At 34.6% G+C, this 27312-nt stretch overlaps 3 protein-coding genes across 4 annotated transcripts in view; all 3 read right to left on the bottom strand.

The window, feature by feature from the left end:
• Positions 1 to 20923, bottom strand: part of LOC116350620 — a 92496-nt gene extending 71573 nt beyond the window's left edge. Inside the window, exon 1 of one of the 2 annotated variants that reach the window (XM_031782467.1) lies at positions 19281 to 20923. The gene's annotated coding sequence lies outside the window, so the exon portion shown is untranslated. Of the gene's footprint in view, positions 1 to 12781; positions 12959 to 19280 lie in introns of those variants that run through there. The other variant, XM_031782468.1, reaches the window with a different exon arrangement.
• Positions 1236 to 2135, bottom strand: LOC116350621 (microsomal glutathione S-transferase 1-like). Its single transcript, XM_031782469.1, has 3 exons — positions 1810 to 2135; positions 1650 to 1744; positions 1236 to 1585 (listed from the first exon to the last, which is right to left on the bottom strand). Exons 1-3 carry the CDS (start codon positions 1945 to 1947, stop codon positions 1336 to 1338), a joined length of 483 nt encoding a protein of 160 aa, XP_031638329.1. The 5' UTR covers positions 1948 to 2135; the 3' UTR covers positions 1236 to 1335.
• Positions 20924 to 25812: 4889 nt separating the features above from the next.
• On the bottom strand, positions 25813 to 26547 carry LOC116350918. The gene is made up of 4 exons (XM_031782914.1): positions 26406 to 26547; positions 26266 to 26313; positions 26144 to 26194; positions 25813 to 26062 (listed from the first exon to the last, which is right to left on the bottom strand). The coding sequence occupies exons 1-4, from the start codon at positions 26464 to 26466 to the stop codon at positions 25845 to 25847; spliced, it is 378 nt and encodes a 125-aa protein (XP_031638774.1). The 5' UTR covers positions 26467 to 26547; the 3' UTR covers positions 25813 to 25844.
• Between the last annotated feature and the right edge of the window lie 765 nt (positions 26548 to 27312).

Raw genomic sequence — 27312 nt, 5'->3', positions numbered from 1 at the left:
CATGTAAAACATTTTTCAGCGGTTGATGCACCATATTTCTTCAAACGCGTCACTGCGAAAATGTGTTTTTTTGGTTATTTTAAAATTGATTGGGAGTCGGAAAACTCTATGGTTCACACACGCACAAGCGGTGTTAAGCTTTGTAACTTTTATTTATGTCGAAAATATAAGTGCGCCGTTGACATCTGTTTGTGGTTGTTGACGCCCGTAATTTCGGACGCATGTGGGCGAAAAACGTAATTTACGTCAAATGAATTCAGTTATACAAAAACTATCTATCTATATATACATTGAAGAGACAAACCTAAAAACTACTGCCTCTTTGAAGCGCACAACTTTGTCGGGCTTCCTTTTTGGTCGACATCGAATTGGTTGTTATTTTAATTTAATTTCAACATAAAAATAAACATGTCCAATTTATAAAAATAGAAAAATTATGCGTTTGTTCGCACCTTTAGAATTGAAATACCTCCGTTGATTGAGATCATGAGCCAATGGTCAAACGGTATATGCAATGTTGAAACATCAAAACTGGTCATATGAAACTGTTTTTGATTGACATGAGACTTAATTAAAATAGCGGAAAAATGTTCACTATGAATTCTCGCTGCGAGAGACCCACGTGAATGTGAATAACTTTCACTACACTTCACTATACGTTGTGCTAGTGTCATTGTGTATCCACTATGTATCATCGTTTTCATTTTGCTCGGTAAAAAAAACATCGACCGCTGACCGGTTTTCAATACCTTTTGTCTCGCTCCATCGCTTTTGTAATGCTAAACAATACAATGTATAGTTATAAGTGTGACTATGTCTTATCTGTTGTGTGTGTGTATGTGAGAGTGTATCTGTTGGAATTCGGTGTTGATTTGATGCGAATGCTCTGTTATTACGGTCATTGTTGTGAAGACGTGACCATCACCAAATTCACATGCAAACTCAATATTGATGTTTGTTTACAGTTTACAAACGCTGCAATTCTGTTGACCAATCAAATAAAAATCGAGTGACGATACCGAAATTCTAAACACGACATTTCTGTTATTAACTTGGCGAAACGAACATTTTCAGTGGGCATTTTTTCCGAGTTTTGAATTCATTACTTACATTTTTGCGTTTTGACCTTGACTGTTTCTAATTTTTTATTGACTTCTTTTTAGTATTTTGTATTTATGGAATCACATTTTGTATAAAAAACGTGTTTTATAAGGGATTGGACTTCAAACACGTAATTCATTTCAGTTAGATAATTGATTCGTTTATTACACACAAAAACAAAACATTTTAGCTTATGACACCGCAATTTTTACAATAGAACTAAATTGTGTGTCATTACTTGTTATAGCTATAGATCACTACCATCACAGCCATATACAAAGTGATGAGATAGTGAACGAGCCAGCTGAGCAAGCGCGATGGTTGTGGAATGACAAAAATCGCATAAACAAATGTATGAATAATTCGAGCAATTGTTGCAACTTGGAATAACAATTTGGCTGTTCCCAACGATGGATTTGTCAACACATAGAATGAACCGACAATTAAATATGGTAAGATATTTTCTAAGTCATTCAAATGGGCTCTAAAAATGTATAAAACAAAACGTTAAGTTCTTTTCCACACAGAGAGACATGAATTGATTTTACCGGCGTGCACGATCTACATCTGGATCAGTTTCTTTTGTTTCACCTCGAATTCCAATCCTTTCGGCCATTCTTACATCTTCAGGGTTTGAGGTAACCTTTGAATTTAAAAATTCTCTTAAAATTGTTGAAATCGAAGAAAACTTTAATAATTTGTACGTACACCGTTCTTCCAACGATAAAGTCCAGTAAATGTGCTCATAAACAAGCATTTGATCACCAGAATAGAGCCCCAAAAAGCAAATGAACTGAAAACTGGGTTTGAGAAACTCAATAGATTCACAAAACTTTCCATCGCCATTTTTAAATGGAGTTTATTTTTTCTTTAAAAAAAACTGTTTGCTGTGCAACACAAATAAAATAGAAGCTCACACGTCGGACGTTGAATACATACTAATGATTAACAGAAAACTTGACTAACGATAGGCAGATGTTTTGACAGCAAAACCGGTTTGATTTATTCGGTTCTCTATGAGAATATATACACAATTAAATAATAAGCTTTATTATTTATTGTGAGTTGGAACTTATAATTGTAATTCTCTGACGATTTAGCATGCAATTGTATAGTTATGACGACAATGATTAGGTAACGTGAACGAAAATATCATGATGAGTGTACAATAGATTAAGCATCACGTCGATCGTTCAAGCATCAAACGAATGTATAATCGGTTGCACAAACAAAACTGATCGGATAGTGCAGTAGGCAAGTTTTCCGAGTTTTGAATTCACTACTTGGACTTTTGCGTATTAACCTTGACTGATTCTAACTTTTAATTGGCCTTTTTTTAGTATTTTGTATTTATGGCATCACATTTTGCATACAAAACTTGTTTTATAAGGTAATTGGACCTCAATAACGTAATTCATTTCGGTTAGCTAGATAATTGATTAGTTTATTACACTAAAACGCATTTTTACAATAGAACTAAATTGTGCCTCATTACTTGCTTTAGCTATAGATCACTACCATCACCGCCATATACAAAGTGATGAGATAGTGAACGAGCCAGCTGAGCAAGCGCGACGGTTGTGGAGTGACAAAAATAGCATAAACAAATGTATGGATAATTCGAGTAATTGTTGCAACTTGGAATAACAATTTGGCTGTTCTCAACGATGGATTTGTCAACACATAGAATGAACCGACAATTAAATATGGTAAGATATTTTCTAAGTCATTCAAATGGGCTCTAAAAATTTATAAAACAAAACGTTAAGTTCTTTTCCACACAGAGAAGCATGAATTGATTTTACCGGCGTGCTCGATCAACATCTGGATCAGTGTTCTTTGTTTCACCTCGAAATCCAATACTTTCTGCCAATCATACATCTTCTGGATTTGAGAAAACCTTTGAATTTAAAAACCCGCTTGAAATTGAATAAATCGAAGAAAACTTTAATGTTTACTATCAGACATTATATTGAGTTTTTTTCAGGCAGTCATTCGTCAGGCACGGAAATGGAGTGAAAACAATAGAACTGATTTTAGCAATGTAAGGATTTTTATAACCATAACAACCACTTCTTCTGGCGTTAGCTTCCTGAGCTGAATCAGCTGCATGAAAATATCTCAATATAAGATCTGATTATTACGTACGCCATTCTTCCAACGATGAATTCCAGTAATTATGCTCATAAAAAAGCATTTGATAACCAGAACAGAGCCCCAAAAAGCAAACGAACTAAAAACTGGGTTTGAGAAACTCACAAGACTTTCCACAGCCATTTTTAAATGGAATTTATTTTTTCTCAAACAAACTGTTTGCTGTCTAACACGAATCAAATAGAAGCTTACACTTTCGATGCTGAGTATGTACTGATTAGCAGAAATCTTTACTAACGATAGACACATGTTTTGACAGCAAACCGGTTTGTTTTATTTGGTTCTCTATGAGAATATACACGACAAAGTGCTTTATTTTTTATTGAGAGTTAGAACTTATGATTGTAATTTTCCGACGATTTGGCATGCAATAGTCACATGCAACAATCACAGTTACGGCGACAGTGATCAGGTAACGTGAACGAAAATATCATGATAAGTATACTATAGCTTAGCATCAAACACCCAAAACTGGTCGGATATTGCAGTGAATACGATGAGATGCAGTAGTGGTTGACATTTAGGTATATTATGATGCTTTCGTCACTCGTGTGTATTGCCGTCCGAAGTAATATTCTATTCCAAAAAGCAAACTGACTGCTTGACATAAGATAATTTTGATATAGGTTTCCCATCGTTTGAATGGACTAGTTTTCAAAATCGGAAGCACTTAAATTGAATTTGGTTTGCCAGTTCACATCACGGCATACAATTCAAATTATTTGAATCGAATCAACAACAATTCGTTGTGTTCGGATTGTATCATCTATTAACACAAGTATTTGTTCAATTCGTAACTCAATTTGCATTTATGGCATTTTATGTAGATTCGAACTTCGACATATCGAATGTTTACGCTTTTAGTTTATTTGACATTTGCATGCAAAAACATTCATCGTCTAATTGAGTAAGCGTTTTCCAATCTTTTTAATCGAAGAAAGATGAAACAACAAAACTGACCCTGAAGCCAGCGTATCTTACTGACTCTTGTGTTGGCATATCAACGATGATGACATAATTTCTTTAAAGTCTTTATATTTCAGTGTTATTCAATTGAATAACTTCACCTGTCATCTTTTATGATTTCGATATTGGAGAACGGAAGACATTGTAGTAAACACAACGAAACATGCATTAAAATTGAACATCAAAAACACGAACAAACTTCTTCGAATAACAAAGACATGGAAGCAAACGACAAGCTATAATAAGAAAGTTGTATTTTGAAGCGGGTTGTTTGCAACTATTTAAGTAACAAACATCGTTAACAAGTTGTACCGAACAGAGAAAATGAAAGGCCTTTGTCACCGATATGCTGTGCATTTATTTATTCAATACTATAGTATTTTCAAAATAAGATTTCATTAAATAGATTCTTGAAAATTTTGTTTAAATATGGAATTTTCTGAAGTCGGTCATGCATCCGTTTCTTTGGGCGAAAAAAAAACTTGCGTTCTGTATTTATGGTGCATTTCTCTCAATGCAAAATCTTCTCAATTGTTGTTTATCCACAATTCGCATGGAACGACAGATCGAAGAAAAGTTTTCTCCTTGTAAACTTTTTCATGGAACGTTTTCGATTCTTGCTCCACTCAAGCGTGAAAAATATCAGTAAAATATGTGTTCGAATTCTCATTTTGCAGTGTTACCTGTATTTTTTGATATTAAAAAGTCTTGGCAACTTGTTACCGTAGAGGATTCTCTCTAACGAAGCAAACTTTACAATATCCGGTATACTGTACCGCATAGCACTATTCAGATCACATCAGGTGTATCTTATCCATCTTTTAAAAATTTCTTACGTCACTTTTTACAATGATTTACACCCATTACTGGAGCGGAAGGATATCCGATACCATTGCATGCTCAAACGAACTATATATTCCATCCAGTATTTCACTCTGCGTTTGCAGCATCATATTTTATGCAATGAATGATAAAATATTTTCGAAATGTCGGAAATAAACGAACACAAAAAAAGAGAAACGCTGCGAATCTTTGGAATTTTCCAGAGGTTCCTCTTCAGAAATGAAAATCTAAAATTAGCTGTGAATTACATGTTGTAGTCACTTTCTGGCACTTGACAAATCAGCGCAGCACGTTTGACTTTAAAACGACAATGTTGCAGAAAATGGTGTAAGATGAAGTGAATATAAGGTCTTGTTGCATGAAAGTTATGCGAAACTTTCAATTTTCATGTGCACTATGTAATAAAGTCTCACATAACATTAAATCTAATCTGCCATATACTTTTTAACTGCTTGGTATGAAGCCAGTTCAAGATATTCAATGCCAAGCAACGTTTGCCAGACACGTTTTCAAACATGAATCGCCGATATGAGAAAAAAATCGTCATCACAATAACAACAACAAAAAAGTGTGTATTGATCATTTCAAGCACACATATCGCTTCATGTCTCGCAGCAAATGCAATATGCTTGCTTTGGTTTTTGATTGTTCAGGTTGTTGCCATTTCATCTTCGCTCCTCATGGCTGTGAACTCCAATTTCACTGTTAACATTCTCCGGGACTTTTCTCTCCCTAACAACATTTTCCATGTACACATTTTTTTTCGCTCTCTCCGCTCGGGATTCATGTGGCTGACATTACATGTAGTTTGGTTATTAAATTTATGTCACGTCGGATAACGTTGAAAGCCTGAACGCAAAATGTGTGGAAAGAAATATGCTCGGATGGAAAATTGTTTTCGCTTAAAAACGTTACCGTTTGGCTTATAATAATCACGAAATTGGCTTAGCAACTTTTTGAATTTCGAGCGGAAGTAATTTTTCCCATTTTTTATGGATAATATAGAATCCATGTAAACATATATTACTCGATAAAATTGGTCAAGCATTGTAGAATCAATGGGAACATTGAACAGATAGATAAAATGGTTTTCCCCTTCAATTAAATCGATAGAAAAATTCCGGTGACGACAAAAAAAAATAACACAAAATTACATTCGTTTTCGGGCGGACTTTTAAAAATAGGGCGATAACAACAATATGGGATAGCTGAAATGAATGTTTTAGTCATTGCCGCACATCGATTTCGATGTTTAGTGCTTTTCTATGCAAAACTGATATACGCTCGTTGCTGTGTTTGTGTGAACAATGTACTTTGAAAGCTATTTTTTATTTTTCCAGAACACGAAACCAGAATATGTTTCCTTAGCCTCCGAACGGAAAATGAAGAAAAATGAAAGAAAAAAAAAATACTCTGCCGGATTTTCGGTTTGTATAAATATATCGAGTGTATGCATATCGAACACGCCAATTTACATAGAAATCAAATGGTATGGTTTGTGTGTGTGACTGTTATAAATTTTTTGGCTTTTTGACAACAGCGTTGTGTGTAGTCTCAAGTGAATCGAACGCTTAACATACATAGCACAACACCGTGACACAATCACTTTATTTCGACATATTCACCACACTCCATTTCGATTTTTTGTTGTTGTTAATTCTCTCGCTTACCAATTCGCTATGCATCCACAATGCCATCCAATTTATTCTCATGTTTCAATTTAAGGGTGATTTGTTGCTCTACAATATACACTCGCGAATATGGTGTATATCATGTGAGACATGGAATGGTTTTGGTGCTGTTTATGTGTCTTGAACCAAATCACTGTGACTAAAATATGACGCGAAAAAGACAATGCAATTATCGAAGGGGCTGTCAAATATGATAGAAAAATTATAAAACGCAATTTAATGGTTTTATTCGTATTCCAACAGTGTCTGTTTTGCTTCACAAGAGAATCAAAATCAGATTCATAAAACACAGTGAAAATGTCACTTATAACATATATGCAGCAGCTTTTTTCTGCAGAAGATCTTTTTTTTTCATAAGCCAGAAGAGATACGATACATTACTTACATTTTCCAGCTTTCGCTTGCAAAAATTCAATTCAATATTGAAATATTTTTTTCGCTTTAAGAAAAGTATATTTTCCATTGAATTACTTTTCGTTTCCGTATTTCATTCTTAACTGCTCTGTGTATGCAGTGGAAAATTTCACTAACACTTGAAGTCAATTTCAAACAAAACGATGCGTGAAACGAATTGAAATGTGTATATGTGCATTATTTGTTGAAAAGCAAAATAAAAATCTAAAGAAAAGGATAAACAAAATCCGTTGTCTATCTTTGATGTTCTGTGTTGATCCATCAAGTTTTCAAGCTAAGAAGAAAACAATTTGCCCACTCTAATGGCACACAGCAGACGAACAAGAAGAAAGGATTTTACGTGAAAATAGATAAAAGCATTGCATTATTTTTCTCTCATTTTGTGTGATATTCTCAAAGAAGCATTTTCCTTTTTAGATCCGCTGTGGTTGCAATTTCAAGATCGCTTACATCTTGCCTCTGCGATTCTGCGTAAAAATTTTCCCCTTTTATAAAAATGTAATGGTAATTTCTTTTTCTCTTGACTATATATCGCATTGATGTAAGCATGTGGGATTTTTGTGTATGCGGCTTTAAGCCGATAACGGAATTCTGTTTGCATATTCATTTTACACCTCGAAATAGTCTATGAGAAGCTCCCCGCTTATCCACTCCACTCTTTAAACAATTTAATCATTCGGCACACTCACTGGGGGTGCAAACAAAATGATTTAGCTAGTTTTTTATTCTCTGTGTCTGTGTGTCGTTTTCTCTTCATTATTCGCTTTAATGAATTGAAATGGTTCAAAAGCAGTGCGGCAACGGTGCTTTGTAAAATACTTTGAATGAATATCGGTGTTTACATTGCAATAAAGCGTACCGAGAAAATGATATTCAAAGAAACAGATGTTCTGTGATAAAATTGCAAATATCAACCACAAACACCAACCACCAAAGCGAATGACAGCGTAGTTCTTTGAAAATCCTTTTGCGTTCGAAAACAAGATACAGTAAAGGGGATCTCTTTTTTTGTTATATTCATTTTTATTTTTGTGAATCCTTTATTTTGTGCTGTTTTTCACATAACAATTCTAGGCAATGCTTTGGCGGGAGCATCGAAAATGATGAGCGAGAAATTGTGACAAAAGAAATTTCCATCTCAAGCTTTTCTCTTTTTCATGTCATCCAACTAATTCATATTTACGTTGTCGTCGCTTTCAATACGGGAAATACAAATACAAATGCAAACACAAAACATGTGGAAATCTGAATTGGAAATGATTTTCAAAGTGCTGAAAATAGAATGCGTATGATTTTGCATGCGGATAATAAGACGACAAACAGTGGTGACGACGGAAATATACGAAACGATGACATCGAGTGCCGTGTGGTACCATCCAGATACACACACACATACTCAACAATGCTGATGTCTCCGTTCCGATTTCCATATCAATAAAACCATTCATTTATATTGAATAAAATAATAATTCTATGCTAGGCGGTTCACCGGTTCGTTTATGTCGGCTATGCACAAGTAATTTCATGAAGCGTATTGCAATTTTTTTTTGGCATGGAACGACCAATACTATTTTCCATCCATTTTATTGGAAATACAATTTCAACTATTTTCATTTTGCTTCGATTTTTCCAGCCATATGGCTCTTCGTAATCGAATGAAAACTCAATGCCCTAAATACGTTTGTACATGTATCCAATACAATACACAGCAGTCAACTGTGTCGGTAACATTTTTGCAAACAAAAGCAAGGTGTACCAAAGAATTAGTGTGTTCGAGTCTGTGGCATGGGGCTGTTGATAAATTTACGTAATTCGGTTTTACATTTGCCATACGGAGTGTGGGAGCCGAGATGCCTACCATAAGATACGAATAGTAAGCATCGATAAAATTTATTTATATGGCTCAATAAAAAATGAAGCATGGCATCGATTTATAACATTGGCAGCGATTAATCAGGTATTCAAAACAATTTATTGATTACTTTGTGTGCATATTATCATTTTGTTCGGTCATAAAATATACATGTGGTATCGTTCAATAACGGATATTTTTAGCAAACAGATTCCATGCAGCAGTCTTTTTTTCGTTTGGTTTTTTATTTGTATTCAAATTAAAGCGTTTCCAGTGCTGTACAAGCCTGGTGTAGAAACCAAAGCGTTCTATGTAGATGTGTGATTGAGACACGCTCAATTGGCATAGGCGAATTGAAAATGCGCAATTCCATTTTATAAAATAAAAAAGTACAACAAAGAAATTGATAAATAAATCGAAAAAAAGGAGCAGAAAAGGTTCATGAATAAATTATCATTAATACCTTCAGTTGGAAACACGGGAAACTCAATTGGAAAAATTGATGCCAAGGTAAATCGTCTGCGTTATACTGATTTTTGTACTCCCCTTCATCACTTCCATATGTGCCATTCGCTTTGACCATCAAAGCACGCTGAAAATCAATAATAAGTAACAACAAGCTGGCTTGGTTTTACGATTATTTTGTGTTTTGTTTTTCTTCTTCTCACCATTAAAATGATTTTGCTTCTTTTTCTAAAACCAAAATGCTTACGATGAAAAATCGAATTCTAATCGACGATCAAAAAGGATAGACGACCATAAAAACAGTCAAATTGCACTTTTATGTTCAATTTTCCATTATCAAATTGAGGAGTTTAGCAAAATTGCCTTACACGGTCCATTGAAATTGCGAAACTTTGACAGAGGCAACGCGATAAAAACTCTTTTCAAGTCAATTTGCAAGCAGAAACGTTGAATTCCAAAACGCAGTCTTACAAATTCATTGTTATGCGCACCATGAGTAGCCCCGATCTAAGAGCATTCCGGCAGTAACGAGTTTATCTTCCAAGTAGAGGTATTGTGCGACAATTTAAACGGCAAATAGGCCAACTCAACTGAATACTTGTTGCTAGAACATTACTTTTCATTGGCTGTGTTGAGGGTGAAGGATAAATTTGCCATTTTGTATTGAATTAGATATATCTGGAGCAGAAATTTGTTTCGCAGAATTTTGATCGATTCGTTCTCATTCGATTTGAAATTCTATACCATTTACCCGACTTACATTTAGAAAATGTTATGTCTATGTTACGCCGTTACAATTTTTTACCATCGTCATTCTGACTTTTACGCAAGACAATGCATAAAACATCTGTTGCGTGCGCTGAGGCAGCGTTACATTCTGATTGAGTTATATCTGGGTAATTAGGACTGTCATCTTTCCAATAGAAAAGCTGCTCACAGGATATCATTATCATCTATTTTGCTTCATTGAACCATTCAAATATTCTGTGTACGCACAAAATATGGTGCTTTAGCGTTTCGTCAATGTTTCTGAAAAATTCATTTATCCCATACAATTTTGCCCATTTTGTGTCAGCCTCTTTTATATTGTGAAACATTCCTACGGACATTTCGATGCAGTAACACCAAAATCGCGCTCAGATAATTGCATAGATTAAAGCGGCGAAATTCAGAAAAGAGGAAAAAAAATAATAATCTCTAGTCAACCCACAAATTTCCGGCTGGGTAGATTTCGTGTTCTTGCTGCTTTGCCGATTGATTTTGTGCGTGCCTTTGAATAGCGCTGTTTTCAGTCTTTTTTCATTGAAAATTAAATCTGTTTGAACCGTTTTTCCTCTCTATAGCCTGATTTCGACACACAAAATGAACAAGAGAGTTAAAGAGAGACCAATTCTCGTTATTACGCAAATCTTTAAAGGCGCGCCAGAATTCAATACGTATATTCAAATCCAATCTTTAAATCAGTTTCTTTGGGCTAAAGAATTTGGTAAAGGAAGAGAAAGAGACAGAGAAAGAAGAAAAAAACGAAATGAACAAACAGATGTTAAAACTCATTCAGAAGCCAACAAGATCGAAATTTAAGCCGATGTTTGTATAGTCATCGAAACGACATTATTTTTCTTCTTCAACGTCCAAATTAATAGTTGATGTCAGTCGTACTCGAATTTTGTCTCTTTTACAACTTAAGTATGTACAATAGTCTTTTATATGATAAATTACAATGTATTCTGTAACTCGTCACCGCAAATACAAGACGCACGTAAATTGAGTCGGTCTGAATGCGTTTGTGGTTGTTCTCTCTCTCTCTCTCTCTCTCAATTTATTTACATTTTGTGTGTCATTCACACCTACCCATTTCAAATGCGAATTCGATAGCATGTCATAAATGAACTGAAAAACACCAACACTAAGCAACAATACCGTCGCCATCTCATACACCTCTTTTTTTGTTCTTTGACATTCACTGAAATGGGCTAAATTCCAAATTAAAAACCATGGCTGCAGACATTCAATAATATTTTGAGTTGCAAAAACTTACCGATTTGGCGTCGCTAATTTCGTGAAAAAATGCGTGGCGAGTATCAATGAACATGGGCGAATCTGATCGTTAGACGGCTCCATTTTCGTTAATATTAGATGAGTTTTTTGTGTTTAATCTTAAGGCGTGAGCGCCTTTGTTTCAACCATTTTTGGTGGTTTTTTTTTTTTGGAATTGCGTTCGTCTGTCATGCAATTTGAATCAAAATATATTCTTAAAACAGTGGCAGAAAAAAAACGTTGGTGAGTCTTTGAAACTTTTCGTAAATGTTTTGTCTTACTTCAAAAAATATAACATCATTTTCAAAAGGAGATTGAAAGTAAAGGTTCATGGTTCACTTAATACCAGTAATCTCGTTTGATTTGTCTGATCGTGACAAAGATACATCTTCATTGATAAAGTAAATAGAATCGAAAAGTAAACTTTTTAACAACGAATGTCGACGCGTCAAATGCATCGAGTTTTTGATGAGTTTGCCAGACTTTTATGTGCTTCAAATTTTCGAAGCAGACATAGATGCTTATCATCCCATAACGTTAATAATATGTACGACATGAATACTGTACAGCGCGGGCGGAATGGGCAGCAGGTACCAGGTATATTTAATAAGATTCATAAAACGAAATATGAATTTTCATTTCATGTAGATTCAACAATTTGTGATAAAGTGATAAGATAATGAAACTCGTTTTTCTTCAAATATTTTTGTTCGTTCGTTCGTTTTTCTTTCCAAAAACATTTTCAGAACAATCAGAATGCATGAGCAGGTATTCGAACAAACATTTAGAATAGAATCAATGAACTCACATGCATAAAACGACTTTGAATGCGTACGAGCATTGAATTTTTATCGTCTAAAATTCATGGTTTGGGTTCTGACTGCTTTCCTTCCGATGACAATAAGTGTCGCTCGTACACCGTACGGTTGCGTATGATGTACAGTGTACATGTTCTCAAGTAAACGAAAAATAAGTTAACAGCACGTTTCTTTGTGATGTGAGATCGATGGGCCAACGACAAAAAATAAAAATCCCAAACAAACACGTCGCAACTTCAACACCACAGTAGACGACAAACGGGTTCACAGCGTAAATGTAAATACACATTGACTTTTATAAAGAGTGAATCTTACGTTGCCTTTATGTGTCAGGCCATTTATCTTTTTATTGTTTCAGCGGCTTGAGAATTGTGTTGTTTACCACATTGTTGTCGCTTCTATTACAATGAAAAATAAGTTTTTTTTTTCTTACTTCTTACCTCTTATTTGTACGGTCTTGCCCCCACAACACAAAATGAAATAGTTGTCGCATTGCGCACACCTTTTTTTCGCTCCGCTTTGTCATAAGACATTTTGCTGTTAGACAAATACAAACGCTTTCCAGCGTCATCAAATCATATGAATTGCCCAAGTACATGGGATTTTGTTTGTCAAGCATCTCAAATCTAGAGATATACGATATAAATATTCCATTTCATCATTTCAGGCCCAAATTGTTTATTGTATGCTGGCTGCATGTTTTCCTGGAGCATCGGACAGGTATCTTCTTAACGGCTGGCTAACATATTTTGGTTTTTGCTGAGCAACGCGTAATACATAAAATTACATACATTAGCAGATGCTCACAGTTTGCTACAACATTCGGATGTGGAATGAAACTAATTCGACACCAACGAACAAACAATACACGCAATCCGTAATAATCTTGATTGCGTGCTTCGCCTCTTTCTCTATCTCTTCTTTTTTTTGCTACAATCAATTTCGAATGCTGAATATATCATTATATTATATATTTTATTAACATTGTCCGAAATGAGCGTAGAAATGAAATTCCTTCTCGTCTTTATTAAATTTATCACTTTAATAACTTTTTCCGTGTGCTTCACTTGCCGCAAGCGTATCTCGTTAACCATGTACAAAGTGAGCAAAAATTGTAGAAAATAGCCAAGAAAGAATTGGTTCAATTGACATTCGAATGACAACGATGAATATGAAATTGTGTTTTTGTTTGGCTCGAATTGTGTACACAATGACAGAACGTGTTCTTCCGCAAAATAAAGAATCGGTATGTTTTGTTTTTGGGTGTGGTACTAAAAATCCAGCATGAACACCAATTTAAACAGTTTGTCAACAAAGCTAACGATTTGTTTATATGAAACCGAATGCAGTGAACGAAAAACATTGGATTATCCAACGTGTACATCGATGTACCGATCCATGTAAGCCGAATCAGTGACAGTAGCAAACCATGAATGCAAACGCTCAAAATCCAAATTGGTATGTTTTATGTGAAATTAATTGATTTTCAATTTTATTGGCATTCTTCTCATGATTTTTATAACAGAAATCTACAACAACAAAATACTGCTGCATTCAGTGTTTCCAACGGTCATTATTGATATTGAATCATTGATAAATGGGTTGCCCCTGAATTGCGAAACTCAAAACATTTGAACTGTAGTACGCATTGGTGTAATAAAAAGCGGTTCCGTCAAGTAATTTCATTTATTATTGAATTCAAAAATTTATTATAATTTCTGGTTCATTGCTGACTATTTAGAGTATCGTCGACATTCATGTGTGCCATTCGCTTGTGGGTTTTTTTGTTCCACCATGCACGTATTTTCACATCGATCGTGCAACACACATAAAATGGGCACTGGCACACACTTGCTAAATGAACGACCGGACGGACGTGGACGTATATTGCTGCGCATATGGTCTCATTTGATTTGCTTTTGCACAGTTTTTATGTTTCGCTTTTTCCTCCGTTTCAACGAGAGTTTCAGACATACGAGAGAGTGAAATATTAATAATTAATCAAAGAATTAATGTTGGTTATTCAATTTCCCCACTTTTGGAATAATTAATTGAATAGCTTTTGCACACATTTCATCTCTTTGACTCTCATACAGTTTCTCTCTCTCTCTCACTCCCTCTCCCTTTTATGATCTGTTTCTCTATCTACAGCGTAGTATTTATAAAATATTCGGTCAGTTTTCATGAAAACTATAACTTCAATTTACCGTCGAACAAAAGTTCGAATCGCGCCAGTCAATTGTGATTTGTTTTGCATGGCTTACATCATTTTTAATATGAAGTTATTCGCTCGTCAGTTTGCCATTTATATTTAAACAATAAATCACAATTCAAATCGAATGAAAAAAAAAATGCGGAAAATCTTGTTTCAATCGGAATGTGGAAATCTTTTGCGTTCGCCAGCTATTTTTGTAAACGAATAATTCTTGGACTAAATGACCGGTCATTTCGTAAATGAGAATTGGAAATGAAATTTTATGTTTAACAATCAGACTGAAATTGATGTTTTCGACACGATGCATATGTTCTCTCTTGGTTATGTTAAAAAAACGACCATTTCCCCAAACAAAACATCATTTCATCGAATGAGAGTTAAATAAATAGCCGCTTCGCAAAAATAAAATGTTAAATTCACTATCGTTTATCGATTACGACATGATTTCCTCCCTTCATTTGTTTTTTTTTTTTTTTTTTTTTTTGTAAAAAAAACTGTTCATTCATAGCAATACATTTTCCCAATTATGGATAGTTTTCGGCATATTGACATGTGCGAACATCGGTACAAGAGAAAAAAAAAGTTGAAATAAAATCTGCGCAAGAAAGAAACGCCAGTAGATTCAAGTAATTGTCGATAATTCAACAATTTCTATATGCGCGTTCATTTTTTACCAACTATAGCAAACAGTGCATTGCACGACCACATAACGATCGCGTATATACACACACATACACTACCAAAAAAATGCGCGCACAGAGCGCTTTGTTTGTTTCGCATTCAACAAAATAAGACACTTGCATACAAATCACAAATTTTACACTTTAAATTAAATGGTTTTCCCGTAAACATAAATCGATTGCATTCGATTTCTTTCTCTCTTTGGAAAGATATCATGGAACAGACGGTGTGAGAAAACAACGGATATTTGTGTATTCTGTTGCTTGAATATGCAAGCGAGCGCACGAAGGCATGCTAACAAACAACATGATTTTTTTTTTCAATATTGATGTGAACTACTTTGGTGCATTTGATAGAATGTGTGAAGAACGAAAAGATAAAAATATCCAGCAACAACAACAACAGCAAAAACCACACCAATTTCAAAACAGTGATGAAAATGTTCACGAGCTCATATTTTGTTGGATGGAATTCACTTTGCTTCGGTGTGAAGAAAATACTACAAAAATAACGAAGACAAACGCTGTGAAAATGTGTTAGAAATTGGCAAACGATTTGAGATACTTGTTACATGTTACAGTAATTTCGTGTGCATTTCCTCTCTTTCGCCCAAATCATTCAGTGCAAGTCGTTTCAGCGCTGCTACTATTTATTTGGTTTTTATTATAAATTTTAACCACGTAGCTGTTTACTACTACAATTACCGTCAGCCACAACGACATTATCGCACATATGAATCTATAGACTGGTCTAGTTGATGTTTGGCCATCATTTTGTTGAACGTTTTGATAATATATCAGTAGAAAATTGTTTCTGTTTTCGATCATGAAGGAATATAAAAAAAAATGTTGCTTTGAATAGCAAACGATATGAGATTGCATCAGACAGTCTATTTTGCAGTGTTTACGTGTCGGTTAAAACATGAAATTGGTGCACTTAATTTGCGTGCATTGTGTGGAATAAAATCCATTTTCATTAGCAAACTTCCACCGTAAAGCGTTTCCAAACATATTGTTTCGATGTGTTTTGTCTATCTTACTGTATCAGTCGTTCTTCTCTCTCTCGCTCTGCTTTTCTCGTTCTTGCATTCACCTCATGCTCAGTATCGTACTACTCTTCCCATTTTTTGTTTTCATTGTTCGCGCACCGCTCATTTCATGTTAGGCATTTTAACATGACGGTAATGCACGATGCTCGATGCAATCGTTAATGCAACGCAAGAATGAAATAGAGTACAGATGAAACAAACATTAAGCTGGAAATTCATTCGTTGAATTTGGTTGTTGTTGTTGGAATTGCTTTGCTTGTGGCCGTATTTGTATATGTACAGTTTTATGAAGGTGTTTAGAGAATCAAAACCCCGATCCATTACATGCGAAACTTGCACTTAGCGAAACGAGAGTTTATTTGGAACAATACCATGTACGGTTAATTATGTGGTTTTTGTTCCGAAACGAATGAATGAACGAGCGCAGCAGCTCAATCTTGTGATTACGTGACGAACCAAAATGAGCAAGGAAACCAATGCCGAATTTTGTATCTTTTTTTTATTGAATATTTGCGCACACAAATAATCAAATGTTTATTTAAATGCCGCTTTGTTCTGCCGCCAGAATATTATTTGACGTCACTCAACAAGTCGATTGTTGTTATTGTCTCATTATTTTTGATGTTATTTGAAATGAGCATTAAGAATACTCAAATTCATGAGCGTAACCATTAATCAAAGTGCCATATGGTAAATTCATTTCGCCATGTTTTCATATTTTTCGATTTCCATACATTTCAGATATTTTTTTGCCGTCTCGTTGGCAGTAAATATATAAAGCATTCTGGTTGATTTGCAAATATGAAGCATTGGAACAACTTTGAGCTGTGATAAAACAAATATTATATCGTCTTTTTTCTCAAAACAAATTAAGAAAAGAAGCTTAAATGCGAAAACAAGTATCAGTCTGGCGTACTTATGCAAAAGGCGAATGTTTTTTTTTTGTGGGGGAGATAAACAATGTCCTTGTCAATTTATTCGAATGCAATTTATGTATTTGTATACCGCAAGCGAGGGTCTTGAACTTACATCGCAAAGAAATTAATCCCACGTAATAAGTTTCAAAAATGTTTTCATTTTTTTTTCGCCGCTGTTGTCAGAAGTAGGACCATCGAAAGAAAATGCTATTTTTATTATGTCATAATATCAAAACAGACATTATAATGCGCATCGTTGTTTATTCGGTTGGGGAAAGTGTGTTTTTTCGGTTGTTTTGACATTGCCTCGGAATTTATGTTTCTTCTGAGAGTTTCGGTATGTTTGGTCCGTGACCGACGCACAAAATGACAACATTCGCGTAGCAAAGAACAGAGAGTTGCAGCACACGAAATAAACATAGCGAGACGGAATGCATTGAGTCCTCCTCGTAAATACTGTTTATTTTTGTTAAAAAATTGTTGTTGTTGAATGTTTTTAACTTTATATTCAGTTTCGTGTTTTTCTACAAACCACGCTCAGTTAATGCGAGAGGAGCGTACGCTATGGACTTTTCAAGAAAGAAAAAAATAAAACAAAAAAAAAAGAGTAAATGCAGACAAACGATGCAACCGTACCGAAATTATGCCCAAACTGTCACACTGCTAGCGCCACGACGGATTACAATGTAATCTACACTAAGTTGCCGCCAAATAGTGAAAAGACTTTTGCTCAGTTGCAACCAACGGACTAGAGCTCCATAGTTGTCCGTAGTGGCGCTAGCAGTGCTACAGTTTTGCATTTTATACAGTCTCTTATGGGGCATAATTTCGGTGTGGATGCAACTATACTATAACATATATTTTAAAGCGCTTGCTTTTTGAATGGCTCGTGAAGACGTGGTCAAACAAATGAGCAAATTTTTTTATTCATATCATGTTCCTGTCTCAATATGATGTCGCAGCAACTTTTCGCTGTCACTTTCTCTCATTTGTGCTCTTTATTTTGTCTCAGCCAACCAACCGCTCATCAGTCCAACCATCTCATTATTTTCAGTGGCGCACATTTGTATTTTCCTCTCTAACGCGGATTAATTGAATGTAGTTGTACATTCTTCGCCGTCACCTTCGTTACGCCACAAGTTTACTGATTCAATATGCATTCCTCGAATGAGCCGCAAATTGACAAGATATGAACACCATTTTTTGTTGTTGTTGTTGATGATGTGCTCTTCATCAGCATTGCGTATATGAATTACTGTTGAGTGCAAACATTCACTGTCGCTTTATGACTTTCGTTCGTCTGGGATCATTGAAACCTCAACATAAACAAGACAAAAAAAATCCAGCGAAGAAAGACGATTTGTTTCGTATCTTTCACATGCGCATTCTCATTCAATAAAAAGATGAAACGTGTTCAAACGTATATTTATCTCTCTATATTTCTCTATTTCTGAAAATTATTTGGAATGCGATGCGACTTTGGTGCGCATAAAATGTGAAAAACAAAATAAATTACATCACACAAAAACCGCATAATGCTCGCACACACGATAGAGATAGACAGAGGAATAGAATGCGATTGTGGAGAGAATGTGGAAAAAGCGGCGAACAAAACTTATAAAAATAGTGGTCATTGCGCATAATAAAGTGGGGCGAGTGCCCATAAATATCAAAGATAGTCGAATCGATCCAATTTGAAGATATGTCATTCCATGCCAGTTTCACTGGCCACAACGAAAAATCTGAACGGGGAAAAATAGCAGCTATAGCAACTGCAACGATCTGCAAGTTGTTTATGCGAAACAAATGCAGTCACATAGACGGCCGAACCTTTCATTTCAACTAAATGTACATAGGCAAAATACACACAGAGAGAAAGATATGTACAAATAAACAAGAAACAAAAAAAACATAAACAAGACATATTTTTCTGCAGTTTGTTGCATTTGAAGCAAATTAATGCTTTGCAGCGGTTGGTTGTTAATTTTGATGAATTTGAGCGTTTTTTATGTATCCAAACACGATCTGAAAAAGTCATGGCTAAAACTTAAATGCAACTACTTTGTGCTGTTATTTACCTTGTAGATTGTGACTGCAGTTCCTATTTTTGAATTTGATGTGCGTTTTTCTCTGTCTCAGCAAAAATGCTTAATTTTCAAACCAAATAAAAAAAATTATGCGGCGCTTGTAATTTTCTGCTTTGTGCTGTTCGGGTCTCTACTAATGAATTATACTCTCTTTTTTTTCTTTCTCTTTTATGTCAAATGCACCGCAGTTTTTATTTAGTGAACATTTTATTTTGGCTACTATTTCATTTCGCAAAGCACTCAGACACAGTCGTTATTGATCTTGACACAAAATTATTTCCACTTTCGAATTCAAGTGTGGAAAGCAACAAACAAAAAACTAACGAATAAAATTCACATTCACAGGCGCACACACAGTCACATGAGCACAGAACTATTTTCCTCCTCTCGCTCTCTCTCTCGTCGGCGATTCTAATTTTGACTTTTAAATTAATTTTTCTTGTTTTTATTCTGGCTTAATATGAAATTCCAAAGTCAAGCCGAAAAATAAAAAATCCGCACTAAATCGATAAAACTAAACAAAAAATCACCGCGAAGTATTGGTTTGTTTGGTGTTTCGTCACGGAAAAATGCAGTTTTCTTATTGGGGGAACGGTAGACTTGAAATGAATTAACAGTTTCCAAGATTCAACGACACATCGAAACGCGAGATTCTATTTTTGAAACGAATAAAAATTAACACCATTGAAAAACTCTAATGTCAAAACTAAACACGGCAACTTAACGCAAATGAACAAAATACCAGTGCTGATGTACCGCGATGAATACAAATTAAAATCTGTTTATTTTGTCATTATTCGTCTCGGTAAAATTTTTGAAAATGCGTGTTTTGTTTACACAAAAAATAATGTTTGAACGAGATAGGCGCACTTCAATTTCACCGTCGTAAATACTTCTATCTCGGTGAGTGTGTTTTCTTTATTTTCGTATATGTTGTGTGTACAGCTATATATTATTTTCTTTCATTTCAAAATCCAAAAACGAATTACCAAGCAAATGAAACCGCACCGAAAAAAATGACGTCAACTTAGATATTTTGAATGGTATATTGTGCATAAAACTTTGTCATATGTATGTAATTAAATGAGCGCACGCTTTTTTTCAGTCACACAAAGAATTTCGTTTCAACAGTAACACACGCGTCTGTATGTTGAATGAATTGCGCTGTTTGTGCGTGTAATTTATGCGAATATTGAGTTGTTTTCAAAATGTATATATTTTTTCGTCATAATAGCAAACAAGCGCACACAACCACACCGACTCATTGGTTGAACAGATTTGATATGTGACACAGTAATTGGAATGCTGACTGTTTTGCATTTGAAGAAGCAACTGGTAACCAGACCACCGACTAAAACGGTAGCAGTCAAACTGTTTGCACGAATGTTTTGATTTTATTTGATAATAAACATATTTGAATGTGTGATGTATATTTATTCACTTGCATCACCTTTAAAATTTCTTTTGCACTTTGATTGCAGAACGTGGCACACGAATCTAATCAATGAATAAGTCGAAAACAATTTATCGTGATAAGCTTGGCAGTGCCATACGGCATGCGACGTAAGTTACAAATATGCCAGATTATCGTATTCGCGCGCGCTATAACGGTAATGTACACGACCGATATCCGATAGACTCTCAGCTAAACTGAATTCATAGTGGCCACTACAGCACCGTAGATGCCATCACATTGAGCGCGCTCCCAACACAGCTGAGACATTTAACACAGTACAACACATTGGCTGGCATTTGTGTGTCAGTGAATGAAATTGCGGCATCGGCTACATACGTATCCACATATTTATATCATAACAGCTACACTTCTCCGTTTCCCATTGAACTTGCCCACGCATTACCTCGTGCAGTATAACGTCAATAATACACTGTTTTGCGGTGTCGGCTACAATATTCCCCTTCACAACACGTGAACATATTAAAAACGTTGAATCGCACATAAACAATGCGGAGAAAAATTGAAAGTCGAACATATTTCAATGTAATTCTATCTAAAACGTGCTTTTCGCTCTCTTTCACTCATCTCTCACATTCGCTTCTCATATTAATACTGTTTCACAGATTCTTAACGTTTTTAGATTGCATACGTTACAGGCGCTTTAAATAAAGCAGTTTTGCTGCTACTTCTCATGTAAATACTATCTTTTACAGGTAGTTCTATTGTAGTTTGAAGCTATTTTTCTTGATTTCACATTTTTTTCATTGCTACGAATTTCCGTTTGTGTATTTTCTATTCTAGTGTTCAAGACATGTGATAAGTCCGTGTCGGATTAGATTTTTTTTCGAAGGTATGGAAACAAATGAAATATCGTTCTCAACATAATAAACAAAGAAAATAGTTTTCATATATAAGACAAGAAACTGACTACAAAAGATAGTTTGAACGAAGGATTCTCTTATTTCTCAATTTTCGTGTCACTTGGTGGCAGACATTATATTGAGATATATTCAGCCAGCTGAACGAACCAAGGCAGCTAACTTCTGGAGCTGAAATGGAGTGAAATAGAAGTGATTGTTAGAAAGTTAGTGTAACAATCACTTCTATTGTTGTCGATCCATTTTAGCGCCTGGCGTTAACTGCCTGAGCTGATTCAGCTGGCTAAGTATATCTCAATATGATGTCTGGTCAGTGAACAAATTTCAAACGAAATTTCCTGCCCAAAAAATAGTGATTTCATCTTGTTCTCTTTGTTTTTGTCCCTTTCGAAAGAGTGAATCAATTTTTTTCAAATTCACAGTAATTTACTCAAATTAATTGTCCACATCCACATTTAATGAGAAGGTAAATTACATCCTTTATGGATAATTGATTTCGGACTTGATTTTTTCATTCATTACCTCTCAATATCGGCCGGAATTCGATTTCCATTGTTAATGTGTCCGCCGGTGCAACAACTACACTCGATTGTACACATTCCAGCAAAATGAACAAATTCAATATGTATTGAGTATGGGCGAACAGTGTATCTATTGAAATATTTCAACAATAAAAACAGTAGCTGACAGATGTGTATCAGTATCAAAATCATATTTGGGTGGGGCCTTCCATCAGCCTCGAGGAGAAACATTGCTGGTGATGTAAGCATGAAACGCCAGAGAATACTAAGAAAATGAATGCAATTTTATTATTTAAAATTCCAAGCAAATATTGCATATTCAGACCAGCACTGATGTTTGTGTGGCGACCAAAACATGTGCAATATTGTTGACATGGTTACGGACAACTAACAAAGCAATTCATTTCCAACAATCGACTACAAATTATAATGGAAAATTGCCCAATCCAGAAATTACAAGATAAATAATATGATTTGCATGTAGGTATGGTGTAAATTCAATACGACAATCAAGGAAATTACTTTAACATCATTATTAATTTTCTACAATGATTGCTCACGGCTAAGATTTCAGCATCTTGCAATTTTGTGAAAACGAACATTATCTCATTAAACGATGAAGTTTTGTTTAAAATTATATCGGAAAAGTTTATTTCAAAAGTTTTTAAAAGAAAATGATTGATATCAAATGAACAACTTCTAATTGGATTAAAGAATGATATGATAAGACTTTTTTTCTTCAAGAATTTGTGAATTCATGTTCGGTATGTTGCAGAGATAGAGTAATCCTTCAATTTCAAAGCTCTTTATTTTGCTTTTGTAATCAAATCCGCATTTTTGCGTTGACTGCACTTGAAATTTGATAAAATTGCACAGCAAGCGGCATGAAATGTCAGTGATGTAAAAAAAAGCGGAAGGAAAAAAATCCCAAAAAAAATGGTATATATTGTTTCAACAATCCTTTAGTAACGCATATAGCACATACAGTTGTTTGAAAATTGTTGCAGCTTAAACACTGAAACGTGGTTTTATTGATTTAGCCAAAATGCCAATCATTCGTTTGCAATCCGAATCATACTAGTTTATCGTTGGCAAACATTCATAACGACAAACAATGGGAATATTTGAAATGTAAAATGATTTGGTTCGTTTGAATGTCGGATAGTCCAACGTTGGGCGATGATGTGGTGTTGAATAGTATTTTCCGTGGGCTATTTGTGCAGTTCATCGATTCTCTAGCAATAAAACCAAAAAAAAAACCTCCCGAAAAGCATTGGAAACCCCCATTCACAGTGTACAACCGTACTGTTTGTGTAATAGAATGGAATCTTGCATTGGAATTTCGTACAATTGAATATGTTAAATGAGTTTCGTTTATTGACCTTTGACTCGGCATATTGAACTGTTCGCCATTTGCACACATATGGGCTAACAGCGTGCAAAATGCTCATTAATCGTTGTTTAATAACGTTTTGAGAATTGATGGCGTGAAACGGTTTTCAGCAGAAATATTTCAGTGCAACCGTGAAATCGATATGGAGAAAATACCGCAAAAACGTCAAGCAAAAGTTTTCGGTTTGATTGATTTATCTTTTGGCATTTTGAATTTTTCAGTTCACTATGTAAACGAAGCACCAACCCGAAATTCGTGATATATTGCCATAATATACACATTGACATATACAAAATATGCACACACCTCACATGAAAGTCAACCTCGACTCCTTTTTGCCACTCAATTATCGATGCGATTTTCTGACGAAGTTTTTGCCGTTTGCCATCGCCATTCATAACATTTTGCGTCGCAGCCAGTTAAATCGACTTACAATCCCGAACATATGTTCGATGAATAGAAGGTTTCGGATTATTTGCCGTCGATAAAGCTTTATTTGCTCGCATCCAAACTTTTCGCCATTTTATTTGCTGAGGTTAAAGCATTTAATGAACGGTCAAACACTGAACACTTTGGGTAAGTCTTTTTACGCTCCCAAATTGGCTCGTACAAAAAAAGAAAATCATAAAATCAATCAAATATTTCTTTTCGCCCTTGCTTTTATTCAATTAAAGATGCTGTAGACCGATTTTATAATAATTTTCATTTTTTATGGTTATGACTTCCCGAAATATTTGATTGCTGAAGTTTTTCGAAGGAGCGAAGAGCGCGAGTCAATTGTGATTGATTATTATCTTTGAAATATGATTTTTTCATTATGAAACGAAATGTGAGTGCGGGAACTTTGAAAAGAATTCAAATAAAACGGAGCTCAAATTTGTTGTGAAAGAAATGGCAAACAAAGTTTTGCCGGTACATTGTTAAAAGTTTTATTTATGAATTTATTGTGCTATATTTTATTTAAGGCGACAGGCTCTCTCCCACACTAACTCACACAGACACACACGCATACACATTCTGTCATTCCCAAAAAGTTTGTGCGACACACAAACTGACAAATGGTGGCATATTTACAGCGGAACATCACACATTTGTTGATTTACTTGTGAACAAAAGTTCCAAAATCTACTTTATTGCTGCGAGCAAAAATATCATATGCTACATGTACAGAATGATTTCATGTTTTGTAATCGAATCAGGCACAAGCAAGCATCTAACGGCAATGGAACTCACGACAACACAAATAGATGTAAGTCAATTCAGCTAATTTTTGTGAAACGAGGAAAACAAGTGCGACATTGTGAATGAAATAATCTAATTAGCTTTTCATACGTGTGTCTTGCGTTTGCTTAGCATTTAGACTCTTTTTGTTACTCTATTTACTTGTCGACTTTTATTGTCAAAAGCTAACTTAACTTAGGTGAATGTTTACCGACTTTACAAGGTTCAACATATTTATGAGCATGATTTCCAACTGGGACAATTTCAGTATCCACAAAACAAGAGAGAGAATACCAATAAATTACAAAGAAACCGACGACGAAAACAAAACGTCAGCAGTAAAATGATAACATTGTTTACCGGTTTCATCTTTCCGTTTTTATAACCATGGCCTTCGGTGAGAGATCGCCTCACCTGCCCCAACAATAAGAATTCGTTGACAATGTCTTCTTTTGTAGAAATTAGGCACGATTTTTTGTCGAGTGCTCAAGCGCGTTCATTGTTTTTTGAAGTACGTATTTAAATTGCAACAACAAAACGAAAGACAACAAATGAGTGGTGTCAATTTCACGTAGACATAAAAAGGACTCATTAAAAATCAAAGCAATTGAAAATGATTAAATGTTTGAGTCTACTTCAGTAGGTGTCTTGCTGGAATCGTCGACATTTTTCGATTTTAAGAATCGTAAGGTGTTCCTTGCACAAGAGATGTTGTCCATAATTGGATGAGATACAAATTGTGAAAACAACCGAAAAAATCCAGCGGAGATACTTTGTTCAGTTAACAGTATTCGAAAATGGTGAGAGGATATGTGATATTACGATTCTTTTTCTTTTTGATAGTACGATCCGATATAGGAAACAAGTAACAGTTAATGTTTATGTTTAGTTTTTAACTAATTAACTAGTTGTTTTTCTGTATCACAATCCCTTTTTTTCGCCCTATATATCTGTGGTAATAATTTACATTTAAAAGAAAAATGAATTAAAAACGTTTTTTTTACAGGCAAGAGTTTCGAATTTATTTCATGTAATGTAGCATGTTAATCAATGACAATCAAAAGGTTTTCTTTAATCGTGCTCTCCTTATTTGCTCATATCATCCAGTTTTTTTCGTAGGTTGGAAACTTCTTTTTGCATTTGGGGATTTGCCACGAAATTTTCATAAGATCGATGAAGTGATTCTAGAGGCTTCTGTAGATATGATGGATCACTAAAATTTACTGGGAACATTTTGCCAATTAGGTCACGATCTTTCTGAGTCGTAAATTCAACCACATTTTTATTGGTCATTATATGGAACGCTGTATTAATTAAGAAAACAGCGAAATCAATTTAATAATTGACACAAAAGGAGAAAAAAACTGATTATACTTTATACATACCATCTTGTTGCATTTTATGGAAATTTTCATCCTTGTATTGGTTCTCGAGAGCTGTTTATTACAAAAGACAATAGCAAAATTAGTAATTCAAAAAAAAAATAGCTTGAATATTTTATACATACCATCTTTCATCAATTGCCTTTGCGGAATGTTGTGTGCGTACTTGATTCCTGTAGATTACAAAAAATAATTACAAAACCAATAAATGGAACAAAAAAAAAACTGCAAAAGAATCTAATGGTGAATATTTTATTTCAGCCACCTTCTTCCAAGAGTTTATCCCACTTTTCATCGGTGTATTTGTTCTTGTTTTGTTTTGCCATGGTGGAATAAAAATACAAAAACTGCAAGTAAATGTTTCACAGATCGAATGGAAACTCAATTGAGTCGATGCTATAAGTTAAGCCGCCCGAAACCAAGTAATGGAGAGAAGTAAGTGCGATTCATTTTTATTACCAAGTGAATGAATAATCAGCAAATTTAATAAAAAGTAATATCACACGTTGATTATGCATGTTGTTCAATGTTTATTTGATGCAGAGCGTTGAATCAACATCTAGAATTTTCAGAAACTGTAATTGCAGAAATCGGTTTACGTAGCAACGTAAGATATACATTTATTCGTCAAAATCGCAAAATTTGTTTACCAGAATGACCAGATGATTCAACATCAATGTGATTTACATTATTCTTGATTGAAAATTGATTGTGATAGAAACACAAAGGAAATTTCAAGCATAGAGCACTTAAGGCCTACGAATTTCGATTTACCGAAAACGATTAAGACGACTTGAAAAAATATTTATATAATTGAAGCTTCTCGTCAAAAATAAGACGCCAATTTCGTTCATTTTATTTATTATTTGTTCGCTTCACAAGCACTTCTCGCGTTTGAAAGGCTTTGTTATTTTAACTTAAAAATGTTTAAGCAATCAAATAAATTCGAATGGCTGCAGCCACAATATTTATTGGATTATCTACAGGTGATAAAAGTTGTTTATTTTAATTTTCTAAATCTTTGATGTATCTATAGTCTTGATAATATATTTTTGGTTATGAAGAAACAAATAATAAATGTTGAATATGCACATGCGATGAAATCACAATTAACGAACAACAAGTGGGAGAATATAGTTCATTCTCGATGAAAATAAACAGATTTCGATTAA

This window comes from Contarinia nasturtii, unplaced genomic scaffold (assembly GCF_009176525.2).
Source record: "Contarinia nasturtii isolate CC-2019 unplaced genomic scaffold, AAFC_CNas_1.1 Cnas_scaffold_4311, whole genome shotgun sequence".
Classification (NCBI taxonomy): Eukaryota; Metazoa; Arthropoda; class Insecta; order Diptera; family Cecidomyiidae; genus Contarinia; species Contarinia nasturtii.
The sequence above is the reverse complement of the archived record's forward strand: the minus strand, read 5'-3'. Positions and strand labels throughout refer to the sequence as shown.